Here is a 27,097-nt window from a genome sequence, read left to right as displayed (position 1 = left end):
CGGGGTCACTATTGGACCCTTCTGGCTTTTTCCTGTCTCAATTTTTGCTGAAGGACTTAAAACTTCTAATGTTTTTGCTTCTTCAGTCCTGGGTTCTTCTATCTTTTCTGTTGCTGACACTTCGGCCAACTCTTCGATTTCTGGCAGCAGAGTTGATTCTTTAGCTTTGGTGGCCGAAGAGGTCTCACCGGCGAACTCAGGCACTGTGGCCAGTTCAATATAACGTGGCCGGTGTGTGAGAACCTTTACCCTTTTCCTCTTCGGTGCCGGCTCACTAGGAGCGGCTGAAGTAGTTTCCTTCGCAGAGGAAGTATTCTTTCTTTTTTGACCCCGCACTGGATAATGGTAGTCGGGGTAGACAAACCCAATTGCGTCAAATACTCGGTTAAGCCTCTTCTTCTTTCGGCCTCCGAAGGCCGCTGATAATGCAGTATCTTCGGCCTTTGAGTATACCCCAAGCAGTTCATCACTTACAGTCTCAATGCTTTTTAGCCAGTCATCATCTGGCTCAACGAATTTATCTCCGTACTTGAATGTGTATTTTAGCCTGACTAGTCCACCTTCGTCAGGTTCTTTAACGGTTTCTTTCGGCATTTCCCAGTTATCTGCAAGTGGCCATACTCTGAAGGCAATATGTTCTTGCATTAAATCCCTCGTCCCAATAAAAGAGCACACTGCGCCGAAGGCTCTTTGGCATTCTTCGGCTGTTTCATCCATCACCACCTTCGGCCTCTGAAGGCCGAAGCATTGCCAAATAGAGCGCATAATGATATCTTTAATATCTTCCCAGATTTTTAAATCATTCTTCACATAAAACCATTCTGTCATCCAGTTGTCGGGCCATCTTTTCCGAAACGTTGGCACAGGGCAACTTGACCCAGATCGGGCGCCGAAGCTGTAGCAGCCAAAATTGTTGTGATACTGCTCTTTGCCCCAAGGTTTCGTCTCGTACAACAACTCATGTATGTTGCAAAAACTTTTAGCATTTGGTTCCAAACCTTGGCTCTTCACGGCCCAGACGAAGATGCCCATCCTTATGATTGATTCGGGAGTGAGTTAGTGAAGGTAGACTTCAAATACCTTCAGTACTTCCACAACAAAACTGCTTAAGGGAAATCGTAGTCCAGCTTTCAAGAAGCTTCGGAATACCACGACTTCATTTTCTTCGGGAGTAGGCACAGTTTTCTCCCCAATATCCGCCCTCACAATAGACATGTCTCGAAAATACCTTCCTTTCATGGTATCAAGATGACTCTGCTTAATGCTCGATTTGCCGAAGACTTTGTGACTCGGTCACCACGGTCGATCTTCGGAGTCTTCGCCCCCACTTTCTACATCATAACTGTCACTGTCACTAGTATCTTCAGACAAACCCTCCCAAATTTCTTTAGTAATCTTCTCTGTATTAGTCTTCGACATTGATTGAAGAAAGCCCAGATGCATCTCCTCAGAAAGACTTAGCTTCGAATCACTAACAACTTTTTTAATCCTCAGACATCCTTGAAAACGCTGAGAAAGTGCTCTCGAAACTGAAGCTTAAAAATCCAAAAGGCCAAGCAAGTGTTGTTATGCGCATGCTAATAGTTGGGTGAGTAAAAGCAGTTGGCAAGAGAGCGTGCCAAATAAACTCGGGATGAGCTCTTATTTATACACCCAGTGCGTTGAAAACTGGAGGTCCCGCTTGTCAAAGACTGTTGCTATTCTAGCAAAGAGAAGGTGTTTTTTGGACCTTCGGCTTAAGGCCTTCGTCCATATCGCAATATGAATTTATCATTACAGCAAATTAATATTGCGAGGGGCTACTGTTGGGGGCCTTCGGCTTTCGAAGGTCCTCAAAAATATAATTTGATAATGTTTTCCAAGTATGCGAGCAGGTATCTTCGGAATCAGGTTGCAGGTATACAAAAGCATGGTCAAGACGAAGCTTGACTGGAATGGAAGACGATCGTGACGAAGGATGAAACGATCACGAAGCTATGTGCAGAAAAGCTTCGGCATGACAACAGAAAAGGGGAACCGACTTAAAGATGAAAAGCCAAATTAGACCTCGAAGAATTACTATAGAGTTATTGATAAAAGCAAAGGGCATTAATGTAATTTTACATGGGCTGCATCCCGTGCCTATAAATAAATGAACAGTACTCCTGTACTGTTCACGATGACTCGGCATTGGCATCTCGCTTGTACCCTTATTTTTCCTCCAAGCCGAAGGTACATTTGTAATTTGTTATCGTTTATATAAGTAAAATAAATGGAAATAAATTAATAATAATGTTCAAAGTAATCATGCTATTTTCCGTATTTTATGCATAAATCTTTTCTTATCTTTTATTATAATTATGAAGGTATGACCTTCATAACCTTCATCCGAAATCCATTATATCCAAGGGGAAATAATGCTTCGAAAGACGAAGGGCTTTGACATTTAACATTTTATGTTGCCTTGTTCTTAATTCATAGCATTTGAGAACAAGTCCCCAACATTGACCATGTTTACAAACTCTCTAAGGCGCTTTATGGGCTCAAGCAAGCCCCAAGAGCATGGTATGAATGCCTAAGAGATTTTCTTATCACTAATGGCTTCAAAGTCGGAAAAGCCGATCCTACTTTATTTACTAAAACTCTTGAAAATGATTTGTTCGTATGCCAAATTTATGTTGATGATATTATATTTGGGTCTACTAATGAATCTACATGTGAAGAATTTAGTAGGATCATGACACAAAAAATCGAGATGTCGATGATGGGGGAGTTGAAGTACTTCTTGGGATTTCAAGTGAAGCAACTCCAAGAGGGCACCTTCATTAGCCAAACGAAGTATATTCAAGACATTCTCAACAAGTTTGGGATGAAGGATGCCAAACCCATCAAGACACCCATGGGAACCAATGGGCATCTCGACCTCGACACGGGAGGTAAATCCGTAGATCAAAAGGTATACTGGTCGATGATAGGTTCTTTACTCTATTTATGTGCTTCACGACCGGATATAATGCTTTCTGTATGCATGTGTGCAAGATTCCAAGCCGACCCTAAGGAAGCTCACCTTACGGCCGTAAAACGAATCTTGAGATATTTAGTTTATACTCCTAAGTTTGGCCTTTGGTACCCTCGGGGATCCACTTTTGATTTAATTGGTTATTCGGATGCCGATTGGGCGGGTGTAAAATTAATAGAAAGAGAACATCGGGGACTTGCCAGTTCTTGGGAAGGTCTCTGGTGTCTTGGGCTTCAAAGAAGCAAAATTCCGTAGCTCTTTCTACCGCCGAAGCCGAGTATATTGCCGCAGGCCATTGTTGCGCGCAATTGCTTTGGATGAGGCAAACCCTTAGGGACTATGGTTACAAATTAACCAAAGTTCCTCTTCTATGTGATAATGAGAGTGCAATCCGCATGGCGGATAATCCCGTTGAACATAGCCGCACTAAACACATAGCCATTCGGTATCATTTTCTAAGGGATCACCAACAAAAGGGAGATATCGAGATTGCATATATTAACACCAAGGAACAATTAGCCGATATCTTTACCGAGCCACTAGATGAACAAACATTTAACAGACTTAGGCATGAGCTAAATATTCTTGATTCTCGGAATTTCTTTTGATGTCTTGCATGCATAGCTCATTAATATACCTTTGATCATGTCTCTTTTATATGCTATGACTAATGTGTTTCCAAGTGCATCTCAAACCAAGTCATAGATTGAAAGGGAATTGGAGTCTTCGGCGAAAACAAAGGCTTCCACTCCACTCCATCAAATTACTCATCCTTCGCCGTCGCTCCGAGAAGCTCTCCGTCGTTGGTATAATCTTCACTCGTATTTTGTTCGCCAAAGGGGGAGAAAGTAGTTAAAAAGGGCTTATATTTCACTCAAGTATCCGTTTTTGGCGATTCATGCCAAAGGGGGAGAAAGTATTAGCCCAAAGCAAAAGGACCGCACCACCACCAATTTTCAAATTTTGAGTTAAGAAAAGGTCTTGAAATGATGAATTTTTCAATTGGTATCCTATTTTTGATAGAACTTCAAATTAGAACACCCTTTTCAAAAACTAATATCTAAGACCCTCTTGAACACTAAGAGGAGGATTTTATTGAGGGGAGTTTTGTTTAGCCAAAGGAAAAACATTTGAAACAGGGGGAGAAAATTTCAAATCTTGAAAATGTTTCTCAAAATCTTATTCATTTATCTTTGACAATTTGCAAAAAGACTTTGAAATGAATTTACAAAAGAATTTGCAAAAACAAAACATGTGGTGCAAGCATGGTCCAAAATGTTAAAAATAAAAGAAACAATCCATGCATATCTTAAAAGAATATTTATTGGTTTCATTCCAAGCAACCTTTGCACTTACAATTATGCAAACTAGTTCAATTATGCACTTCTACTTGCTTTGGTTTGTGTTGGCATCAATCACCAAAAAGGGGGAGATTGAAAGGGAATTAGGCTTACACCTTTTTCCTAATTGATTTTGGTGGTTGAATTGTCCAACACAAATAATTGGACTAACTAGTTTGCTCTAGTCTATAAGTTTTACAGGTGCCAAAGGGTCACTATAAGCCAATAAAAAGACCAAGAAAGGGTTCAAACAAAGAGAGCAAAAGACAACCGAAAGGCACCCTGGTCTGGCGCACCGGACTGTGTCCGATGCACCAGGGAACTCAAAGCTGAACTTGCCACCTTCAGGAAAATGGGAGGCCGCTCCGCTATAATTCACCGGACAGTGTCTGGTGTCACACCGGACTGTCCGGTGTGCCAGCGAAGCAACGGCTACTTCGTGCCAACGGTCGACTGCAAACGCATTCAATGCGCTACAGTGCGCGCCAGAGTCAGAGCAGCGCCAGACGGCGCACCGGACAGTCTACAGGACCTGTCCTGTGCACCACTGGACAGCCCAGAGGCCCCACCAGTCAGAGCTCCAACGGTCAGAACCTAACGGCCGACTGACGTGGCTGGCGCACTGGACAGTGTCCGGTGGTGCACCGGACTGTCCGGTGCGCCATGCGACAGCAGCCCTCCAACGACCACTTTTGGTGGTTGGGGCTATAAATACCCCAACCACCCCACATTCAATGGCATCCAAGTTTTCCACCTTCAACACATTACAAGAGCTATATCATTGAATTCTAGACACAATCAAAGAGATCAAATCCTGTCCCAAGTCCGGAATCACTCCAAATCAAATAGTGACTAGAGAGAGCGACATTTGTGTTCATTTGAGCTCTTGCGCTTGGATTGCTTCTTTTCTTTCTCACTCTTTCTTGTGATCAAACTCAATTGTAATCGAGGCAAGAGACACCAATTGTGTGGTGGTCCTTGCGGGAACTTTGTGTTCCGTTTGATTGAGAAAAGAAGCTCACTCGGTCTAAGTGACCGTTTGAGAGAGGGAAAGGGTTGAAAGAGACCCAGTCTTTGTGACCACCTCAACGGGGAGTAAGTTTGCAAGAACCGAACCTCGGTAAAACAAATCCTTGTGTCTCATGCTTTATTTGCTTACGATTTGTTTTTCACCTCTCTCTCGGACTCGTTTATATTTCTAACGCTAATCCGGCTTGTAGTTGTGCTTAAGTTTATAAATTTCAGATTCGCCCTATTCACCCCCCTCTAGGCGACTTTCACTTCTCCTGCAGCGGGGGGCACCAAGATGGGTGCATTAGTAAGGAGTGCCTTAAGGTTTCCGAGGGCTTCTTCGGCCTCAGGAGTCCAAGTGAAGCATTCGGTCTTCCTTAAGAGGCGATACAAGGGTAATCCTTTCTCGCCGAGGCGCGAGATGAAGCGGCTCAAAGCCGCAAGGCATCCCATGACCCTTTGTACTCCCTTTAAATCTTTGATGGGCCCCATGTTGGTGATGGCTACGATTTTCTCTGGGTTGGCCTCGATGCCTCGTTCGGAGACGATGATCCTAGGAGCATGCCTCGGGGGACTCCGAAGACACACTTCTCGGGATTGAGGTTTACGCCCTTTGCTCGCAGGCACCCGAATGTTACTTCAAGGTCGGAGAGGAGGTCAGAGGCTTTCCTTGTTTTGACAACGATGTCATTGACATAAGCCTCGACCGTTCTACCGATGTGCTCTCCGAACACATGGTTCGTGCACCTTTGGTATGTAGCACTTGCATTCCTCAAGCCAAATGGCATAGTAGTATAACAATACATGCCGAAAGGTGTGATAAAAGAAGTCGCGAGCTGGTCGGATTCTTTCATCTTGATTTGGTGATAGCCTGAATAGACATCGAGGAAAGATAGGACTTCACACCTAGCAGTGGAGTCCACAATTTGATCAATGCGAGGCAGAGGGTAGGGAACTTTTGGACATGCTTTATTCAACCCAGTGTAATCTACACACATCCTCCATTTCCCCCCTTTTTTCTTTACAAGTACAGGGTTAGCTAACCATTCTAGATGGAATACCTCTTTGATGAACCTTGCTGCCATTAGCTTGTGGACCTCCTCGCCTATGGCCATGCGCTTTTCTTCATCAAAACGGCGTAGGTGCTGTTTCACGGGTCGGGCTCTAGCTCGGATGTCCAATGAGTGCTCGGCGACATCCCTCGGTATGCCTGGCATGTCCGAGGGACTCCACGCAAAAATCTCGGCGTTTGCGCGGAGAAAGTTGATGAGCACTGCTTCCTATTTGGGGTCGAGCTCGGAGCCGATCTTGACTTTTTTGTCGGTGTTGTCGCTGGGGTCGAGAGAGACAGACTTAACTGCCTCGGCTGGCTCGAAGTTGCCGGCATGCCGCTTCGGGTCGGGTGCCTCTTTGGAGAGGCTATCCAGGTCGGCGATGAGGGCCTCGGACTCGACGAGGGCTTCGGCGTACTCAACACATTCCACGTCACACTCATAAGCGTGGCGATACGTGGATCCGATGGTGATGACTCCCTTGGGGCCTAACATCTTGAGTTTGAGGTACGTGTAGTTGGGGACGACCATGAACTTGGCATAGCACGGTCTTCCCAACACCATGTGATAGGTTCCTTGGAACCCGACTACCTCGAAAGTGAGGGTTTCCTTTCGGAAGTTGGAGGGAGTTCCGAAGCAGACGAGCAAGTCAATATGCCCAAGGGGCAGGATACGCTTGCCGGGGGCAATCCCGTGAAAAAGTGCTGCACCGGCTCGGATCTTGGACCGATCGACCCCCAAGAGCCCTAGGGTCTCGGCATAGATGATATTGAGGCTGCTGCCTCCGTCCATGAGGACCTTGGAGAGCCTAGTGTTGCCGATGACAGGGTCGATGACGAGCGGGTACCTTCCTGGGTTTGGTATGTAGTCGGGGTGGTCGTCCTGGTCGAAGGTAATGGGCTTGTCGGACCAGTCTAGGTAGACTGGCGTTGCTACCTTCACCGAGCAGACCTCCCGGCGCTCTTGCTTGCGGCGTCGAGCCGAGGTATTCGCCACTTATCCACCATAGATCATGAAGCAGTTGTGGACCTCTGGGAACTCTTCTTCCTTGTCGCCCCCCTTATTGTTGTTGCCTTGGTCCTTGCCATCTTCCACTGAGGGCCCAGCCTTATTGAAGTAACGCCGGAGCATGTCACATTCTTAAAGGGTGTGCTTGACGGGACCCTTGTGATAGGGGCACGACTCCTTGAGCATCTTGTCGAACACGTTGGCCCCTCCGGGAGGTCTCCGAGGGTTCCTGTGCTCGGCAGCAGCGACGAGATCTGCTTCAACGGCGTTGCGTTTTGCTTGCGCCTTCTTCTTGCTCTTTTTCTTTGTGCCGCGCTGGACGGACACCTCGGGGACGTCTTCCTTCTGCCTTCCCTGAGGCTGCTTGTCTTTCCGGAAGATGGCTTCAACGGCCTCTTGACCAGAGGCGAACTTGGTGGCTATGTCCATCAATTCGCTTGCCTTGGTGGGAGTTTTGCGTCCCAGCTTGCTTACCAGATCCCGGCAAGTGGTGCCGGCAACGAATGCTCCGATGATGTCTGAGTCGGTGATGTTAGGAAACTCGGTGCGCTGCTTTGAGAATCGCTGGATGTATTCTCGCAGGGATTCCCCTAGCTGCTGCCGGCAGCTCCGGAGATCCCATGAGTTCCCAGGGCGCACATATGTACCTTAGAAATTACCGGCGAAGACCCTGATTAGGTTGTCCTAGTCGAAGATCTGCGCAGGAGGCAGATGCTCCAGCCAGGCTCGGGCAGCGTTGGAGAGGAAGAGGGGGAGGTTGCAGATGATGAGGTTGTCATCGTCTGTCCCTCCCAACTGGCACGCTAGCCGGTAATCCACGAGCCATAACTCCGTCTTCATCTCCCCTGAGTATTTGGTGATGGTAGTCGGAGCTCGGAACCGGGACGGGAACGGTGCCCGTCGTATGGCTCGGCTAAAGACCCGCGGGCCTGGTGGTTCAGGTGAGGGGCTCCGATCCTCCTCACTGTCGTAGCGTCCTTCGCGTCTAGGGTGGTAGCCTCGGCACACCCTTTCCTCGAGGCGGGCTCGACGGTCGTGGCGGTGTTGCTCATTGCCGAGGCGGTCTAGAACGGCAAGGGTCCTGTCTCCTGTGTGCTCGGTTTGGACCGAGGCTTCTCGCACGTGTCGGGAGGGCTCGACGTGATGCTCCGAGGGGCATCCCCGCCTTCGGGAGGCAGAGGCCTTGGCTTGCTGGACTGCGGCGTTTTCCAGGAGGCCCTTGAGTTCGCCCTGGACACATTGCCCCTCGGTGGTAGATGGCTCCGACATTGTTTGGAGTAACATCGCCGCTGCAGCTAGGTTCTGGCTGGCCCTGTTGAAAGTTGGGGGCAGCTCTCCCCCGGCGTCGTCAATAATACGGCGCTGGACGTCCCGGGCTCGATGACGCGCTCCTCCGGCGAGTGCGCGGCCTGCCCACTCTTGCTCGAGGTTTTGTCGGAGCTGCATAAGTCGCTCCATTTCTTCGTTGAGCTTGGCCTGCATCTCACGGAGTTGCTCAAGTTGCGTGTCCTGACCCCCCGCAGGGGTCCGGGCCTCAGCTAGCTCCCGCGGGATCTCGACGCGAGACGCAGGTGCAGTGGCATCGTTGTTTCTTGGCATGCCGAGGTGGTTGTCTCCATCGTGATCCTCCTGATCGATGTGGAAGCACTCACGAGTTGGGTCGTAATCCTCGTTGTCAAGGCTGTGGCCATCGTCAGAGTCGCTGGAGAGGCAGTGGTCACATGCGGACATGAAGTCTTGCATGGCTCTAGGATCACGGAGTTCGAAGAAATCCATACTGAAGTCGGGGTCGTCTTCTTCCTCGGGACCCGCGGGTTCAGAGGTAGAGGCGACCATCAGTAGGTCCCAAGTTGACCACATATGGTACTCCAGGAGGTCAGGATATGTCCTTGCGGAAGCGCTCGCCGAAGTGGGGTTGCCTGGCGGATCGAAGTTGAATCTAAAAGGGACAGGATGGAAAACCGATGGTACCTCCCGGTCGGTGGATGGTGGTGAGGTTGCAATGGAGATGAAATGTGTCGCCATCTCAGGCACGAGACTAATGCCCGACAAGTCCCTCGCAAGGGTGCCGACGTCATCAGTCCGCCTAGGGTTGACACGTTGTCGGGAAGCGACGCCCGTCGTTGTCCCAGGTGCGAGGCTAACGCCCGACATGTCCCCCTCAGGGGTGCCGTCGCCGTCAACTCGCTCTGGTCAGACATCCGATGAGGTGTTGCCTCTTGTCTGGCCATGGTTGCCCCGTCTCCATCTCCTTCGGCGAGGAGGATGGCGGGGTAGACCCGAGTGTCCCTCTTTCGCCCTGGGGAGAGGACGTCGTCGGGTCTGCCTTCGCCGGGCGAGCCGACGATCGTCGTTGGTGTTGTGCTGCGGTGGGAGGAGTATCATGTCGTAGCTGCCGTCGAGGGACATGAACTCGAGACTACCAAAGCGGAGCACCATCCCGGGCTGAAGAGGCTGCTGAAGATTGTCCATCTCGAACTTCACGGGAAAGTATTGTCAACACGCAGCGAGCCCCTACTTGGCGCGCCAACTGTCGGTGTTTTGGACCCAGGGGACCCTCAACCGACTAGTAAAATTTATGCTGCGTGTCCTTGCCTGGATGGATTGATGCAAGATGAAACACACGGTTTATCCTGGTTCGGGCTAAGAAGGCCCTACTTCCAGCAGAGGGAGGATGAGGATTATATTATCTTGCACTGGGGTGCTCGTAGTAGGGGATACAAGCCTTGCGAGAGAGGGAGCGGATCCCAGGTCTCCTGAGAGATCGAGCGATGTGGTGAGAAGGTTGCACTGAAGTGCTTTTTGTTGGTGTTGTATGAGCTATGTGAGCTATGATCGTGAACTTGGCCAGAAAACCTAATTCGTTGACCTCATTCACCTGCCTAGGGAAGGCCCTGGGCACCTCCTTTTATAGGCACAAGGAGGTGACCCAGCCATACATGGGGTGTAGCTATGCTCTAATGTGGACAGCGGAGACATGTCCGAGTCCTGTAGAAGTGTGGCCGGCGGCGCAGCCTCAGGTCCTAACCCCTGTAGCGGTGCGGCTGGCTCCGCCGAGTTGAAGCCGAGCTCTGTAGCGCCGTGGCCGGCGGTATGGCCTGGTCGTCGAGGTGGCCTTGAAGTTTGTGTCCTGCTGACGTTTCTTTGACTTTGTAGAGAGCTGACAGTCGACGTCATGGGCGCATGCCGGGGATCATCATTACCTGTTACTGGTGTAATTTGATGTGACACCGGTCCTGTTCCTTCGTAGCCTGAGGTGGCTAGCTAGGGGAAGGATAGTGTTGTATTCCCTGTTCGCGTAGTTGGTCCGAGGCCGTCTCAGGTGAGGCGGTGATTTCTCCCGAAGCCGAGGCCTAGGTCGGGCGAGGCGAAGGCCTCCTCCCGAGGCCGAGGCTGAGGTCGAGGCCTGGGTCAGGTGTGGTGACGATTCCTCCCGAGGTCGAAGCTGGGGTCGGGCGAGGCGGAACTCCCTGTTGCGCCCGAGGCTAAACTCGGGAGAGGCGGTAACTTACTGTGTTAGTCTTACCCCGGTGGTTGGCACAGTGGTCGGAACAGGGTGAATAGTGTCGTTATCTTGTCATAACGATCAGTAAAAGGGTGAAGTGACTGCGGTCATTTCGATCTTGCCAACTGCGGCGCGCATGTCGGGATAAGGTGTCAGGTAATCCCTGCATTAAATGCGCATGTGATACGGTCGGTGGCAAGGCGGTGAGGCCGCTACCCGAGTTTTGCCTCGGGCGAGCCGGGGGTGCGCCCACTGCCTGAGGGGACCCTCGGGCGAGCCGTGAATCCGCACGGGACTACTGTTCTTGCCCGAGGCTGGGCTCTGGTGAGACGGGACCGTGTCCCTTGGTAGACGAGGCCTTGACTTGAACCGTGCATACCAGTCTTTATGGTTTGTTTTAAAGATGTTCTCTAGCCATGTTTAGGAGTACTAGGGGTACCTCTAATTATGGTACCCGACAATCATGAAACATGTTCTAAAAAATGAATGACTAGTTTGTTTAACCTCGAGTTATCAAATTAACTTTTCTAATACAAGTTAAATGTGATATTATAATTGATTCATCCATAATTTGATTATAATATGATTTCCAATCAAGATATAGCTTAGATTAAAGTTGAATTAGTTATTTCTTTAATATCTTTCTTGCATGATTTATAGAATCAACATAGAAACATGGTTTTCATAGTTAATCATCTAAACCTTCCGAAAATCATATCTTTCCAACCATAACTTTGATTTTAGTGGTTCTCGAACTTACGATCTCGCAGCGCTACATAGAATATTTTTATGTAGTTTTGTTCTCGTGTTTTGGTGTTATGTTACCATATCCATTATTTGTTTGTTTGTATGTATTGTTACGCATAGTAGCGAGGTGACTAGGAATCGGAATCCCAACTTTTGGGGAAGCATTTGGACCACCTAGATTCGCAAGTATAAGGCAAGTTATGTTCTTGATCACTTTATTTGACCTAATAATGATTCTATTAATCAACGTGGCACACTGAGATTAAGCTGATGGGACCTAATAAGTTACGTAGTCTTGTTTACACTACACCTTACAAACAAATGAATTATTGAGTAGTGTTACTATTGCTATACCTTGTTTTGGGATTAATATCAGTGCCATAATCAGCCATATGTGCAGCCATTTCTTCAACATATATTTAACATTTTTACAACCATTTCTACAACTTGACCATCACAATGTTGTAACCTAAACGTCAAAAAGGTTTTGCCCGTACCAACCCACGCCCTGATCACAGATGGAATTTACACCGAAAAAACGCGACATGGAGTCAAAGCGGCAGCAGAACCCACATGTCAGGCCGGGAGGCCCAGCCCGTGACAACCGGAAAAGTCTGTCCGGTCGATAGCTGCAGCGCGAGGATTCCGCATTGTTGCACAGCGAGCGGCAACCGACGTTTGAAAAAAAATCGTCGTGGCTCGGTCGAATCATCCGCTGGTGGGGCACACGTGGGTGCCGTACCGCCGGGGGTGGCCTCCCTCCACGTCCCCCCGTCACCAGTCCAACTTGTTAAATAATCCTAGTTAGGGTTATGTGGAAAAATATCTATTTTGCTCCTAAAGAGTTTCACATCTCTATATAAGGAATCTGTACACCCCCTCATAAGATAAAGGAGAGAAAAGAGGTCAAACGCTCAACCCTATATCGTGTCTCGTGTGTTTCCTCTGTCGTGCTTTTGAAAAGGGATACAGGCCTTCCACGACTTCTCGCGCCTAATCTGCTGACAGGAGGGAAGGGAGCGGATCTGGTGATCCGTGGTAACGTAGTTCTTAACACGTTATCAGCATGCTCTACCTCAACGTTGTTGCGGGATCAGATCTGCATCAACTCTCCATCAAGCCGGCAGGTCTCTGGCCTAAGCCGAACTGTCCTACGCGACATGCTTCGATTTATCTCTACGCAAACGGTATGTCTTACTATGTAGATTCGATCTACTGTTTATCACGATCGAGGACTAGCCATGGCGCACCTGTGCGTCGTTCGTCGATCTTCCACCGAATTAAAAACTGTTGCGCTGCCCACTGCCTGTCCGAGACGGTTGGGAAAAAAATAAAATACAATAAAACACATATAAGTTAATTATTTTCTCTCTCTCTCCTCATGCATAAAGGTTTTACTCGAAGTAATCCGAAGATATATAATGCATGAAAGCCTTTTTGGCATAGAAGATATCACATATTGAGATTCTATTAGTAAGCAAAAGACCTTACCAAATGATTTAAGACTATAAATCTCAGTTATACATTATTCAACCAGATGTTGACACATTGCTCTCTTTGTCATTGAACGTCATAGAGCGAACTTTGAGATAAATGACTAGTACCATAGCAACACGAAGTTGCGAGTACATCGAAAGGTTACTCTGAGAAAAATTTCACTATGTTGGTGTGCAAAAAACATTGTGTGTTCCCGTCGAACCGCTTTACTCGTCCTGGCTAGGACCTCTATGGTTGTGTTGCATACATCTCTCAGAATTGTAAATACTTATAGTCGCTGAATTGACTAGGTATAATCCTTTGATTGGTATGGTATACTTTTAAGCCAAATCGTAAAGGTCAGTCCTGAATGGACATATACCTGGAGTTTATGTAGCATAACTACATTGGATTCCACCTTTGAAATGCTTACCGTAATCTATCTCTGATCTACTAGGAGTAAGAAGAGTAGAAACTAGCCATGATATCCCACATCACCATAGAGCTTGAAGCAAAATTAGGCATTAATCTGTCATTGGTCCTTGGCGTTGGAAGAGCCATAAATCTTGAACGCCAGAGAGGTAGTGATGGTAATTTGTGATAGAACTATGAAGATCTTGCGAAGAACGGATGACTCCTTCATATGAGAGCAACACTATCTATTGTTGAAGACTGGTCCCAGACGGATATTAGTCTTTTTCGCTCCTGCCAAGCAGTTATCACCATTTGCTTAGTCTTAGCAATCAGGTGAGTTTTCCCAGATAAAATGAATTCTTAGCCTTGTCTGTTCTATTCCAAAGCTTCTATTTTTGCAGAACAATGAAGAGACAAAATAATGCTTTATAGAATAAGTTGGTATATAATACGAGAAGAAAAGTTTGCCCCACTGGCAACTTACATCACAAATAATTAACTATTGTTATAAATTCTCTCTCTCAAAATTATAATACCTAAAAATGTTGCACAAATTGATACCTAATTTCAGAACAGTATGAGTAATTGGGTAAACCATGAGCAATGATAAAAACGATCTGGACTATATATCTATGCATATAAAAATATTTGCTTGGCAGCAATGGCCTGATGCCGTGCACTTTACTACCATTATCTACACACATATTTTCTTATGTGCTTAAAAGCACAATGCAACCAGTGAATGTCTTTGTGAGCGTTAGACCCTGATGGTCATTTTACTTGTTGATCTGAAGTCAACTAATGGCTCTAAACGACGAATGGTATTCATGAGCCCATGAAGGACCCTTATGGATAAAAATAGTGTTGTGCATGTTAGTCTAAATCTTAATGATTGACTGTGCATTTGGTAATAATAACAATAAGTTTGCAGAATTGTAACCACGAAGCAACTTGTTGTTGCGTGTCTCGCTGGATGTTGAGACTAACCCTTCATGTTGAAGGAAAAAATATGTAGTATTCATGCCACTACATTAATCTAAGTCCAAAGCTCACTACATAAAACCCCGATCTGTAATGTGCGTAAGATTTCCCAAATAAATCACCACAATAGCTTACATTGGTCACAACTGGATGATTGTGGTTGCAGATTTTATATGTATGCTTTTAGAACATCTCGGCATTAGGGGGAGGAATGCCCATATAATGTAATGCCTCAATATTCTATTAAACGCACAAAAGCCAAACTAAACCTATCGTTCGGTGTGTACTCCTGTGTACATGGAGTTTGCCAGAAATCGTTGAGTAGTAACCATATTTGTCTGAATGCTTCTACCTGATGTAGATGTGGATATACCCAGGATTAATACTGTCGGTACCCTGAATCAGGGGTACCCTCTTCTATAGTATGAAGATGCTGCACCCGTACGACACTTCCAGGCTACACGGAGAATGGCATCCAACCCCACCACATGGGTAGGTCTAAGGGCTCCACGTGGCAAGGAAAGATAATACATCCCAGGATGCATCGTTGGGTCCGAACCTCCACAGAGGGACACCGGACCCCTATACGTACAAGTCCAGAGCTCCCAAGAGGGCATGCCGGGTCCCTCGGGTGAGCCCCAGGCCCCTCCGAGTAAGGTCCGGGCCTTGGCAAGGTCCCAGATTGAGGAGGACCCCGACATGAGTAGGGGTCCGGTGCCGGCACGTGTCCAGGCCTTGCCCTACGCTTCCCGCTCAGGCAGAGACCCGCTGCTGCCGCGTGGCTTGTGGCCCGTGACATAAGCCAACGGGCCAAGCCTGACGTAAGGCCCATAAAGCTGTGTTGCCTCTGCATTTATTGCGGAGAGGACGCGTCGCCTGCCACCACGCTGACGGACGATGTGCCCTCTCAGTATTTAATGTGTCCTGTCCAATCCGCTGGCAAACGGCGTCAGGGTCATCCAGCAGACGGCGCGCCTGACCAGTCTGTCGACAAACAGTGCGCCCGTGCCGAGCGGCGCACTGTACTCATCATCCCTTCTACAAGAAGCTTCCCCTGCATGCCGAGGATACACAGATCTCGGATGTCAGGGCACAAGAAGATTGCTCCAGCAGCAAACATTTATAACCCCAAGTGCTATATTATTTATGTCCCTGGGCCCACATGTCGGGGCCCAGTACCTTTGTACATGCCCCCATTCAGCTATAAAAGGGGAGGCATGCGACGTTACAAAGAGATCAAATCTTAGGCTCACTCAGACACTCACAAGCTCATACAAGCTCTCAAGCAATACATCACACAATGGAGTAGGGTGTTACGCTCCGGCGGCCTGAACCACTCTAAATCCTTGTGTGTTCTTATGTTCTTCCCGTTTTCCAACTAACAAGCAAAACACTTAGGCCCCTCCTCATCTTAGGATTTAGGGAGGGTGCACTCCGCCACCCGGCTGGAGATTTGCTGTCCGACATTTGGCGCGCCAGGTAGGGGGCTAGGCATTAGGTTTTTGCTTGTTTCCTTGCTCAGGCATGATGGTGCAAATCATTGAGCACCGTGCCGAGACCTCAGTAGATTTCACGGTGGAGGGAGAAGCTGCTTCCTCCACACCGCATGTTCCCAACCGCCTAGTGCCAGGCACTGCTGCTGTGCACGCCGCACGGCAGCACACGACTGCGCAAACGTCCCGGACTCCATCGAGGGTGACTCCAGGAGCATTGTCAGCAGCCATGGAGTTGTTGCGGCACCCTCCAAGCTCCATGGCCTCACCAGGGGCCATGAAGCAATGGCGGGACGACATCGACTGGCTGCTTGGTATGGCACATTCTACCTCGACCAGGTCGAGGACGCGGTCATCCCGGCGCCAAACGAGGCGTCAGCGTCTGTGCGCTCGCCCTCAGTAAGGGGCGCACAGACCAACGACCTCCGGGCAGAACTCAACCGCAGGCGTGCGGGAGAGGATGCCCGGGTCTCTTTGGAAAGGGCGCCGAGCACCGCCAAAACATCGATGGTCGCAACCTCGATCAAGACTTCGCTGCGGTTGCACCGCAGACACCATTGGGCACCCGGTCCCAAACGAGCGTCCCCTTGGCCGGCGTGGTCTGCGCCGCACTCGCGGATCATCTCCGTGCGGCGTCATGGCCTCCTAAGTTCCGGCCGCACCTGCCGGAAAAGTATGACGGAACATCGAACCCGTCGGAGTTCCTGTAGGTGTACGTCACCGCCATCACGGCAGCAGGTGGAAACACCGCTGCGATGGCAATATATTTTCATGTTGCCTTGTCTGGGCCTGCCCGGACCTGGCTCATGAACCTCACCCCGGGGTCAGTCTACTCCTGGGAAGAGCTCTGCGCGCGATTCGTTGCGAACTTCGCCAGTGCTTACCAGCAGCACGGTGTGGAGGCCCACCTCCATGCGATGAGGCAGGAGCCCGGGGAGACTCTCCGGAAGTTCATCTCCCGCTTCACCAAGGTGCGAGGTACCATACCTCGCATTTCTGATGCTTCCATCATCACGGCCTTCCGACAGGGAGTAGGTGATGAGAAAATGCTGGAGAAGTTGGCCACACATGACGTGGAAACTGACCCCACACTCTTTGCTCTGGTCGATAAGTGCGCCAGAGCCGCTGAGGGCCGTGCATGGCACTCGGCCCCACAAACCCAAGCTGCCCAGTCGGGTGGCTCGGGTGCCGTCCCCCGGGACAGAAAGAAGAAAAAGAAGAAGGACCGCGACTACCAGAAGTCGCGGTCCACCGCTCTGGTGGTCGCAGCCGTGACCGGAGGCCAGGGCGACCGCAACAAACGCCCACGGCCGCAGAAGGGTAACAGCGGCTCATGCCCTATGCACCCCAACGGTCGCCACAGCGCCGCAGAGTGCTGCGAGATCATTGACCTCGCAAAACGCGTCAGTGAGCGGTGCGAGCAGTCTTCCAAAGATGGCTCCCCACCTCGTCGCCGACCTGGCAAAGAAAAGGTAGACGTCGGCGAGGTGGCCGCGGCTGAACGGGACCTCGGGTATCAGTCACCCGAGGGGGACCTAAAGGATGTCTTTGCTGGAGGCTTCTACTCCGGTGGAGACAACTAGACGGACCCCAGAGGGACCCTGTGTTCCACGGTCTACGGAGCTGAAGCGTGCCTTCCTCCGGAAACCCTTCTGGATTCCCCATGGGTCCAGGCTGCTGACAGGTACACGCGGGAGTGGCCATAGCCAAAGACGAAGGGCTCCTGTGTCAAATGCAGATGGGAACCCAGGATCGGGACCTAGCCCTACGGCAAGTACCAAACCAAGAAGGGCTCTGCAACTCTCCCCCAGCTGGGAAGGACCCTTCGAGGTAACGAGAATGCACCGACCCAAGGGCAACCATCTAGCTACGACTGGAGGAGTACCTTACCCTGATGATGAAACATATTTGTAAGTTCTATCCATAGAGCAAGTCTGAGGGGTCGAAACTGTTTCCCTTTTTGTAACTAGGTAACGCATACGTGTACGACAACCCAGTGGGGTCTGTCCCCATAAACCCGGCCTATTGGTCTTCACACATGCATGACGAGTTATAAAGAAAAATTACCCCCTTAGTTGTGCCCCTATGATAGTTCCATCTTGCTGCTCCATGGTCCTACCTTGCAGTCTTTCAGATAGTACTTTTTATCTAACCCACCCGTACGATTTCCATCCGTCTGACATGACGACATCCGAATTGAGCAGCCAGGCTTGCAGTTTAGGGCCCCTGATACAAAAGTTGGGAGGTCCGACAGCCTGGGGGCCGGCTCTAGAGAACGGGACTCCGTTCCATGGGGTGGTCCGGAGCCCGTGTAGCCGCTCAGCCTGGTCCCATACCGTGGGCCTGGACGCTCCACCACTCCGTGATGGGTACCTAGTATTTGGGGCTATAAGTCCTGCGGGTCCGACAACCTCGGGACTGGAGCTAGATAATGGACATTAGTCTCCTGGGTGGTCCGGAGCCCGTGCAGCCGCTCAGTCTGGTCCCGTACCGTGGGCCTGCACGCTCCACCGCCCTGCGACAAGTGTCCTAGTATCCAGAACCGCGACCCAAGGGGGTTCGGACACGCAACTTGGCCACCCGGACTGAAACCTGCGAGTCCCGAGCTTGTATCAAAGGATGGCAAATGTCAGACGGGGAACCCTATGGGTGTACTACTAACGCTCCCTAGCTGAAGCTGTGTACAGATCCAGATCCCGGCGAGGTTGCCTCTCGAGAATTGTTGACAACCTTTTTAGATGCGCTGGTATCCAGCCTCAACACAACAAGCCTGCATCCCAGGCGGGGGGCCAGGTACCAGGGAGGAGCCAACAATATCGCACACAATAGAAACAAGTTGAAAATAGATAAGTGCTAATACTGCTTAATAAATAGTACTCTTGAGTACCTTGCAAAAAGCGAAAGTATTACATCTGTTTTCAAGTGGAGCCCTAGTTCCATCTCTACTATGCAGGTATGAACTACCTCCACACTAGTAGGGCCGCGGGATAGCTAGCTCCGAGTGGCTCGCCAGCGGAGGCGACCACCTCAACACCGACGGCGGCGGCCACCTCTGCACCAACGACTCGCCAGCAGTGGCGATCACCTCAGCATATACGCCACTGCGAAAAGGTCCTCGCCCCTGTCTTCCTACGGGGGGCGACAATGAGGCCATTAAAGCCAAAGAGTCGGAGGCCCGGCGGTAGGTGGCACTGACGATCTCGCCAGCAGAGGCAACCACCTCTGCAGTGGGGAGCCTCACCGACGACAGCGGCCACCTCCGCACCAGTGCCGTACCGGCGAATGGCGGCCGCCCCAGTGCGCGCGAAGAGGTCCTCGCTCCCGTCCTCACTGCGGGAGTGAGGACAAAACCATACAAGAACGCGGTCGCCGCCCCCGCGGCGTACAACGTCTTGTACGACCCCCCGGTGCGGCCGGCGGCGCGGGAAAGCTGTGGATGTGGCCGTCCTGCGCACGGCGCGACCGTCGCCCGTGCGGTGGGCGGACAGCCACGCCCCGACCAAGCAACAGGAGGCAGCACCGGAGGCGGCACCAAAGCCATCCAGGCCAAGGAGCCAGACACGCAGCAGCTGACGGCGCCTGCAGCCGTCCGACCCCGCGTAGCTGAAGTTCGCCTCCTCCGCAAGGCTGGTGAACGCCCTTCTCCCCCGAGTGCTGGAGGAAGAAGCGGGTCGCCAGCCCATGCGGAAGGCAGGACCCCAAATCGGCTCACCTTCCGCCCCAGCGAGGATGATGAACATCCTTGAAGCTGAGGGCAGGGGGAGGCCGCAACCCGACTCGCTTCTCTACACCACAAGGCGGGTAGTCATCCTTGTGGATGACCACCGGCCGGAGGTTGCGGCCGGGCTGCATGATGAAAATCCTTGAAGCAGAACGATGAAGGAAGAGCGCCAACCCCCATGGGGTTGCGCTCCTCTAACAGCAGCAAGAAGAAAACAAGATCGACAGCACCACCACGAGCGCGAGCTCTCCGGAGGTGAGATCGCCGGAGGGGGGGCCTGATGCGGATCCCTCCAGAGAACACCGGCGCACCCCATCTGGAGGCCCGGAAGGCGGAAAGGCGCGATGAATGCAAGAGGAGCGTGGCATGGCTACTGCCCGGGAGATCGATCCCTTTTTAAAGGCAGATCCCCCCACTCGCGCCCCGAAGCGTCACGGGCAAAGTCTCCCCCGACGTGCACCAGGGTTCCTACCCTATGACACGGGGACCAGGCCCCACATGTCATACAGACTGGCCCGACGAACGAAGAAGACGAACCACCGCACAAGGAGCGTGCAACTGCCCCGCGGTTATGCGCCACTTCATTTTCGGGGCAACCAGTGGTCAAGAAGGCGAACCACCACGCAAGAAACGTACAACTGCCCCGAGGTTGTGCGCCCCCTCAGCTTCGCTGCAACCGGTGGTCCAACATGGGGGCCCAGGCCCACATGTCATGCAACCGGCGCGCCGGTTACCGGGTGCAGAAAACTCGCGCCGCCGCTCGCGCCAATACCACATCTTCTCGGCCCCCATGTTGCAAAACCGAAAAGATAAGTTTTCAGGACCAGTGCAGCGACTCGAAGCACCCCACGCATGGCCCAATAGTGACATTAAGTACGAAGGTCACGGGCCAGTCAGCCGTGGGGATAGGCGTAGCAGTCGGCATGACCCTAAGCGGGCCGACAGTAATTGCGCCAACAGGCGTGCAGGAGCAGCAGGCCAACCGCTAATCAGACTTTGGCCCCACCAGCAGGCTCGCATCCTCCCCTGAGGCGGGCCCAGGGGCTACTGTCGGTACCCTGAATCAGGGGTACCCTCTTCTACAGTATGAAGATGCTGCACCCGTACGACACTTCCAGGCCACACGGAGAATGGCACCCAACCCCACCACATGGGCAGGTCTAAGGGCTCCACGTGGCAAGGAAAGATAATACATCCTAGGATGCATCGTTGGGTCCGGACCTCCACAGAGGGACACCTGACCCCTGTACGTACAAGTCCGGAGCTCCCAAGAGGGCATGCCGGGTCCCTCGGGTGAGCCCCAGGCCCCTCCGAGTAAGGTCCGGGCCTTGGCAAGGTCCCGAAATGAGGAGGACCCCGACATGAGTAGGGGTCCGGTGCCGGCACGTGTCCAGACCTTGCCCTACGCTTCCCGCTCAGGCAGAGACCTGCTGCTGCCGCGTGGCTTGTGGCCCGTGACATAAGCCAACGGGCCAAGCCTGACGTAAGGCCCATAAAGCCGTGCTGCCTCTGCATTTATTGCGGAGAGGACGCGCTGCCTGCCACCACGCTGATGGGCGACGTGCCCTCTCAACATTTAATGCGTCCTATCCAATCCGCTGGTAGACGGCATCAGGGTCATCCAGCAGACGGCGCGCCCGACCAGTCTGTCGATAAACAGTGCGCCCGTGCCGAGCGGCGCACTGTACTCATCATCCCTTCTACAAGAAGCTTCCCCTGCACGCCGAGGATACACAGATCTCGGATGTCAGGGCACAAGAAGATTGCTCTAGCAGCAAACATTTGTAACCCCAAGTGCTATATTCTTTATGTCCCTGGGCCCACATGTCGGGGCCCAGTACCTTTGTACATGCCCCCTTTAGCTATAAAAGGGGAGGCATGCGACGTTACAAAGAGATCAAATCTTAGGCTCACTCAGACACTCACAAGCTCATACAAGCTCTCAAACAATACATCACACAGTGGAGTAGGATGTTACGCTCCGGCGGCCCGAACCACTCTAAATCCTTGTGTGTTCTTGTGTTCTTCCCGTTTTCCAACTAACAAGCAAAACGCTTAGGCCCCTCCTCATCTTAGGATTTAGGGCGGGTGCACTCCGCCACCCGGCCGGAGATTTGCCCGAGATTTGCTCTCCGACAAATATCATATCCACAATTGACTCATTGGTATTTGATCTATTCTTGGGGACACCTGCGAATATGATCCATCAGCCTTAATCAAAGCATAGGTTCTGATTGCAGATTCACGTGGTCTGTGATAACTATCCTCCAATTAACTCACCCTGATGGTGATTTGCCTCACGAAGAGGTTCATATTGATGATGAAATTCCTAGCAATGCGCGCAATATCATTGTGCTGGGAATACAGAACAATGAATCTTTCATTTTGGGAAATGATGGAGATCATTATTAAATGTGGGAGACAAATATGTCGACACCTATCTTGCCCCTCTAGATTGCAAATGGATCCAAAACAAAGTCCTAGGCATGAGCGCTTTAAGCTCTCTTATCGGGTCATTGATAAATGCAATCGAGGTTGAACCAATAATCGTAAAATGAAAGTCATGAGCTTGAAGTTCGGACATTTATGGGCACTAATGAAATAATGTGTGGTGAATGCGTGGTTCAAGTGGTCTTGTGAGAGACCCATCCCACATATGTGTTGAATAAACATTGTTCCGCTATGTAATATATCTGGCAAATGGCATGAATTAAAATATGCAGTTAATAGGATTCTGAAGATCTGTCATGAGATCCTAGAAGGACTCGTATATTTGAATTATAAATATGCAACATATAAATCTCATACCGAATAATACATTCCTGATGAATGAACACTCTCCTATGTAGAGAGAATATCTCCTAGATGAGATTATAGTTCCTTGATGGAACCTTTCCAGAAGAAAAAAGTCTGTGTTAAACACCAAAGTTTGATAATCCCTATAAAGGGATAAAGACCCATATAGACCCGAGAATGAATGAAATGAGGAACCAAAGGACTTGAAGTTTGCTTGATAAGCACATGTGCATGTCACGAGTTTTACCGAGTGTATGTACACTCGTATATTCCACCATATGTGGAATTGCGGTATCCTCTAAAGCCCTGATGGCAGAAACCTATAAGATTTAGGTGTTACTGACAAAATATCCCCGTTGTGCCAGAATGAGAGACTATAATGATATATCTGATCGATGAAAAATCCCTGATGGATTACGATCTTTGATGGACATTAGTTACACCATCATAGATGTTGCAATGGATGAACGCCTGGAGCGATGTTTCATATTTAGAATATGTACTATTGCAAATATATTACCCCCTAAAGTCCTATAGAAGGACATGTTACTTGCTTTGCACAACAATGTATAAATTGTGGTGTAAGATAGAAAATTATAGCATCCCAACCTCATCTATTCTCGTTATTCAAGATGAACAACGAGACATATATCTTGAAGAATATACTTGAGTTATAAGGGATAACGACTTTGACAGATGTCATCGTCAGGGGGAGCGAATGATTATATTGATCACAGTCGTGAGACAATAAATGTCATATTCTATGCTCTGAAGGCATCAGCCAGTTTGATCAATATGTGGACCTTTATGAAAGTTTCTATCAGATATGTAGATCTAGTCGATCGAACACAACCAGTCGAAGTGGCTTATTTATGTTGATACGTGCACTTACCTCATGTATCCTAGAAGTGAGTTGATGTGAGAGTCTTGAAATAATCCTTGCAAGGATATGCAATCTGTTTGCTAAATCTATATGTGCATATACTCCAGAAGAAAATGTTTTGCCATATCGATACAGTTTTGCAAGGATCATGGGGAGCACATTTCTAAAATTAGCCCTTGTAGAAGATTCGATAGAATCTAGATCCCAGAAGATCTAAATCTGTCCTGATGACAGCTGTTGTACTCTTTTTCCCTTGGTGAGTTTTCTTGAAGTTTCTCACATGAGGTTTTTAACGAGGCAACAAAGTGCAAATGCAATATGTATCACCATGCACCCTTTCTTCATATTTTTCCCACTGGGGTTTTCAGAGTTTTAACGAGGCATGTGTTGGTCACGGTATTCGCCCAAGGGGGAGTGTTAAGTAACCCTAGTTAGGATTATGTGGGCAAATACTTGCTTTGCCTCTAAGGAGTCTCACATCTCTATATAAGGAATCTGTACACCCCCTCATAAGATAGAGAAGAGAAAAGAGACCAAAGGCTCAACCCTATATCGTGTCTCGTGTGTTTCCTCTGTCGTGCTTCTGGGAAGGGATACGTATCTTTCATGACTTCTCGCGCCTAATCTGCTGACGGGAGGAAAGAGAGCGGATCTAATGATCCGTGGTAACGTAGTTCTTAACCCAACTCACTCGGCGATGAAGCCATGCGTCTGCAAAGGTGGCTTGCCTGGACTGGGCCTGGGCCGTTCCGAGGGCTACGCGAACGGCCGTGGCCACAGGCCGCACGACCAAACGTGTGCGCTACGGCGTCGTCGGCACAGGCACTTAAAGCCGCACACGATTTTTCATTGCCTAAAGTATCTGTGATCGGTGACAACTGTCACGATTTTTTACTCTCTTTTTTCGTTGCGATGCACTTAAAGTGAACAGCTGTTTCTTTTACCATATACTAACTATTATTAGTACTGTACTACTCAGTTATTACCCTCCGATACAAAATCCCATGCCATGCGTGACGCTACACCTTCCGTTATTAAACGGCACGGCCAAGGAAACAACAAGAGGAAACCTTGGACGCAGACACGTCCCCATCCACTGCATGCAGCAGCAGTCCGCGGTCAGCAAGCAACTTGGCAGCACCGCGCCGCCGCAGCCCCTCCGCCACGCCAGCCATCAGTCCATCACTGCGCGTCTGCCCCTTGCGCAGTTGCGCTCGCGGCCCGCCCGCACGGTCCCGCCGCCTATTTATCAACGCCGCCCCCACCCGCCACTCTCTCCCCTCTGTCCCAGAACGCGCCCCAGCCTCCCACCTAGAACTCCGCGCCCAGCGCTTTCCGTAACCACCACCACCACAGCGGGCACAGTGACAGGTTGAGGAGACGGCCGCCATGGGAGAGGAGAAGAAGACGGGCAAGGGCGGCGGCGGCGGCGGCGGCGACAAGAAGAAGGACGCCGGCGCTGGGGCCGCGCCGCAGCCCATCGTGTTGAAGGTCGACTTGCATTGCGCCGGCTGCGCCAACAAGGTCCGCAAGGCCATCAAGCGCGCACCAGGTGCGTACGGGTTGCCGGCGGTTACGCAGTCCTCTTCTTGCGGTGGGGGGGGGGGGGGGGGGGGGGGAGTTGTTTGTTCCTGACCGTTCGTTCGACTGCTCTGTGGCCGCGCGCGTGCAGGCGTGGAGTCGGTGACGCCGGACATGGCGGCGGGCAAGGTGGTCGTGACCGGTCCGGCGGACGCGGTGCAGCTCAAGGAGCGCATCGAGGCTAGGGCCAAGAAGCCCGTGCAGATCGTCTCCGCCGGCGCCGGTTCGCCCAAGAAGGACAAGGAGAAGAAAGCTGACGGCGGCGAGAAAAATGCGGCCAAAGAGAAGGGCGGCGGCGATGCAGAGAAGAAGAAGGCCGACAAGAAGAAGGGAGGCGGTGATGGAGGAGAGAAAAATGCCGACAAGAAGAAGGGCGGCGGCGGCGGCGATAAGAAGGCCGACAAGGAGAAGGGCACTGGCAAACCCAAGGAGGAAGAGGAGGAGGAGGAGAAGCCCAAGGAACCCAAGGAGGTAAGTGACTTATACTTGCCGATTATTATTCAAGTCCCGTGCGGCGGTGATCCTCGTCGCCGTCTGCCTCCTTGTCCTTGGTCTGCAACTGGACGACATGCTCTGGTTTCTGTTCCAGGAGACGGTTACGCTCAAGATCCAACTGCACTGCGACGGCTGCATGGACCGCATCAAGCGCCGCATCTGCAAGATCAAAGGTGGGGATTCCGTTCCTTGGCGCCGCGGTTTTGTTCCCCCCATCGACCCCCCACGCGTATCACCAAGGCCCAGCCAAAAGACAGCGTGCCTTTTCGTCGAGGTTTAGGGGAGTATTTAATTTAATACCAGGCCTGACAATTTTGTGCGTTGATTCCATTCCAGGTGTGAAGGATGTGGCGTTCGACGCCGCCAAGGACCTGGTGAAGGTGACGGGCACCATGGACGCCGCCGTTCTGCCGGCGTACCTCAGGGAGAAGCTCAGCCGGGACGTCGAAGTCGTCGCGCCCGGCAAGAAGGACGGCGGCGGCGGCGGCGACAAGAAGGGCAAGGGCGCAGGAGACGGGGCAGAGAAGAAGAACAAGAAGAAGGACGGTGGGGCCGAGGGGAAGAACGATAGAGCCGCGGCCGCGGCCGCGGCCGCCGCCTCCGCATCGGTGGCGCCGATTCCCTTGGCCGACGCCGGCGGCATGTACCTGATGCCCCCGCACTACGGGTACATGCCGTACCCGCCGGCTCCCGGCGGCTACTACGGCGCCGCTCCACCGCCCAACCACGCCGGCTTCTACGCCAACGCCGGTGTCCATTACCCGCCCCCGACAGCCTACGGCTACGGCCCCGCCCACCTCCACGCGCCCCAGATGTTCAGCGACGAGAACCCCAACGCCTGCTCCGTCATGTGATCTCTCGTTCGTTCGCTCGCTCCGCCGGTTTGCCATCGGCGCCCCTTCTTCCGTCATTGTGTCAGACCAAGAATCGTGGCTTGGGTTTTAACAGTCGGTTTAATTAATTATCAGTTAGTGTTAGCCAGTTTAATCATTGCTCCGAGTTCATTACCAGCAGACCTGTGTAAATGACAGCAGCGAGTCTCGCTCCGCCCCGTTGTAATGCAGCGTCATGTGTACTTTAGCCGGACCCGACAAAATTTTGCCCCTTTGTCATCGCGAATCGCCATTTGCGACGTCGCTGATGGTGCTCAGTTAACTGTTGAACTGAATGCGGTGTCGCGTCGCGTCGCCGGCGAGGTCAGCGACGTCGGCAGTCCCCTGTCATTTCGCCCTCAGAAGTCAGGAGGGGCTTCGAGACGCCCGTCCGCTTTGGCCGCTCCTGCCGGCATTCAGAGTCCAGACGGTGATCAGCGCGTCGGCGCTCTGAGCGTCTGATTGCGGTTGTGTAATGTACTGGGCGGTTATTGCTTCTGCATGCTACTAATGGTAGATATTCTTGTGGTTTTGCAGTAGGTAAGAGCAACTCCAATAGTTATGTAAATTTTAGCTCTCTAAATCACAGATTTAAAAGGTTGCTAAATGGATTTTGGAGTAAAAAAATATGAGTTCTCCAATAGTTCTCTAAATATAGGTTGTAATTTTGTTTTGTATCTATCGACGTAAAAAATAAGTCACAAAAACTATATAATGCAGTCAA

The 27,097-nt window shown here is 50.8% G+C and overlaps 1 protein-coding gene across 1 annotated transcript; it reads left to right on the top strand.

Annotated features, from left to right (window-relative positions):
• Positions 1 to 24,504: 24,504 nt before the first annotated feature.
• On the top strand, positions 24,505 to 26,651 carry LOC103626200 (uncharacterized protein). Its single transcript, XM_008646599.2, has 4 exons — positions 24,505 to 24,977; positions 25,098 to 25,477; positions 25,596 to 25,674; positions 25,838 to 26,651. Exons 1-4 carry the CDS (start codon positions 24,815 to 24,817, stop codon positions 26,353 to 26,355), a joined length of 1,140 nt encoding a protein of 379 aa, XP_008644821.2. The 5' UTR covers positions 24,505 to 24,814; the 3' UTR covers positions 26,356 to 26,651.
• The last annotated feature ends 446 nt before the right edge of the window (positions 26,652 to 27,097 follow it).

Source organism: Zea mays, chromosome 5, assembly GCF_902167145.1.
Source record: "Zea mays cultivar B73 chromosome 5, Zm-B73-REFERENCE-NAM-5.0, whole genome shotgun sequence".
Lineage (NCBI taxonomy): Eukaryota > Viridiplantae > Streptophyta > Magnoliopsida > Poales > Poaceae > Zea > Zea mays.
The sequence above is the reverse complement of the archived record's forward strand: the minus strand, read 5'-3'. Positions and strand labels throughout refer to the sequence as shown.

Bases quoted from the DNA above. Each gene is read 5' to 3' on its own strand.
- LOC103626200 (XM_008646599.2), top strand. From the start codon at position 24,815: ATGGGAGAGGAGAAGAAGACGGGCAAGGGCGGCGGCGGCGGCGGCGGC. The intron at 25,478-25,595 runs GTAAGTGACTTA...TTTCTGTTCCAG, and splicing joins AGCCCAAGGAACCCAAGGAG to GAGACGGTTACGCTCAAGAT. The intron at 25,675-25,837 runs GTGGGGATTCCG...ATTCCATTCCAG, and splicing joins CCGCATCTGCAAGATCAAAG to GTGTGAAGGATGTGGCGTTC.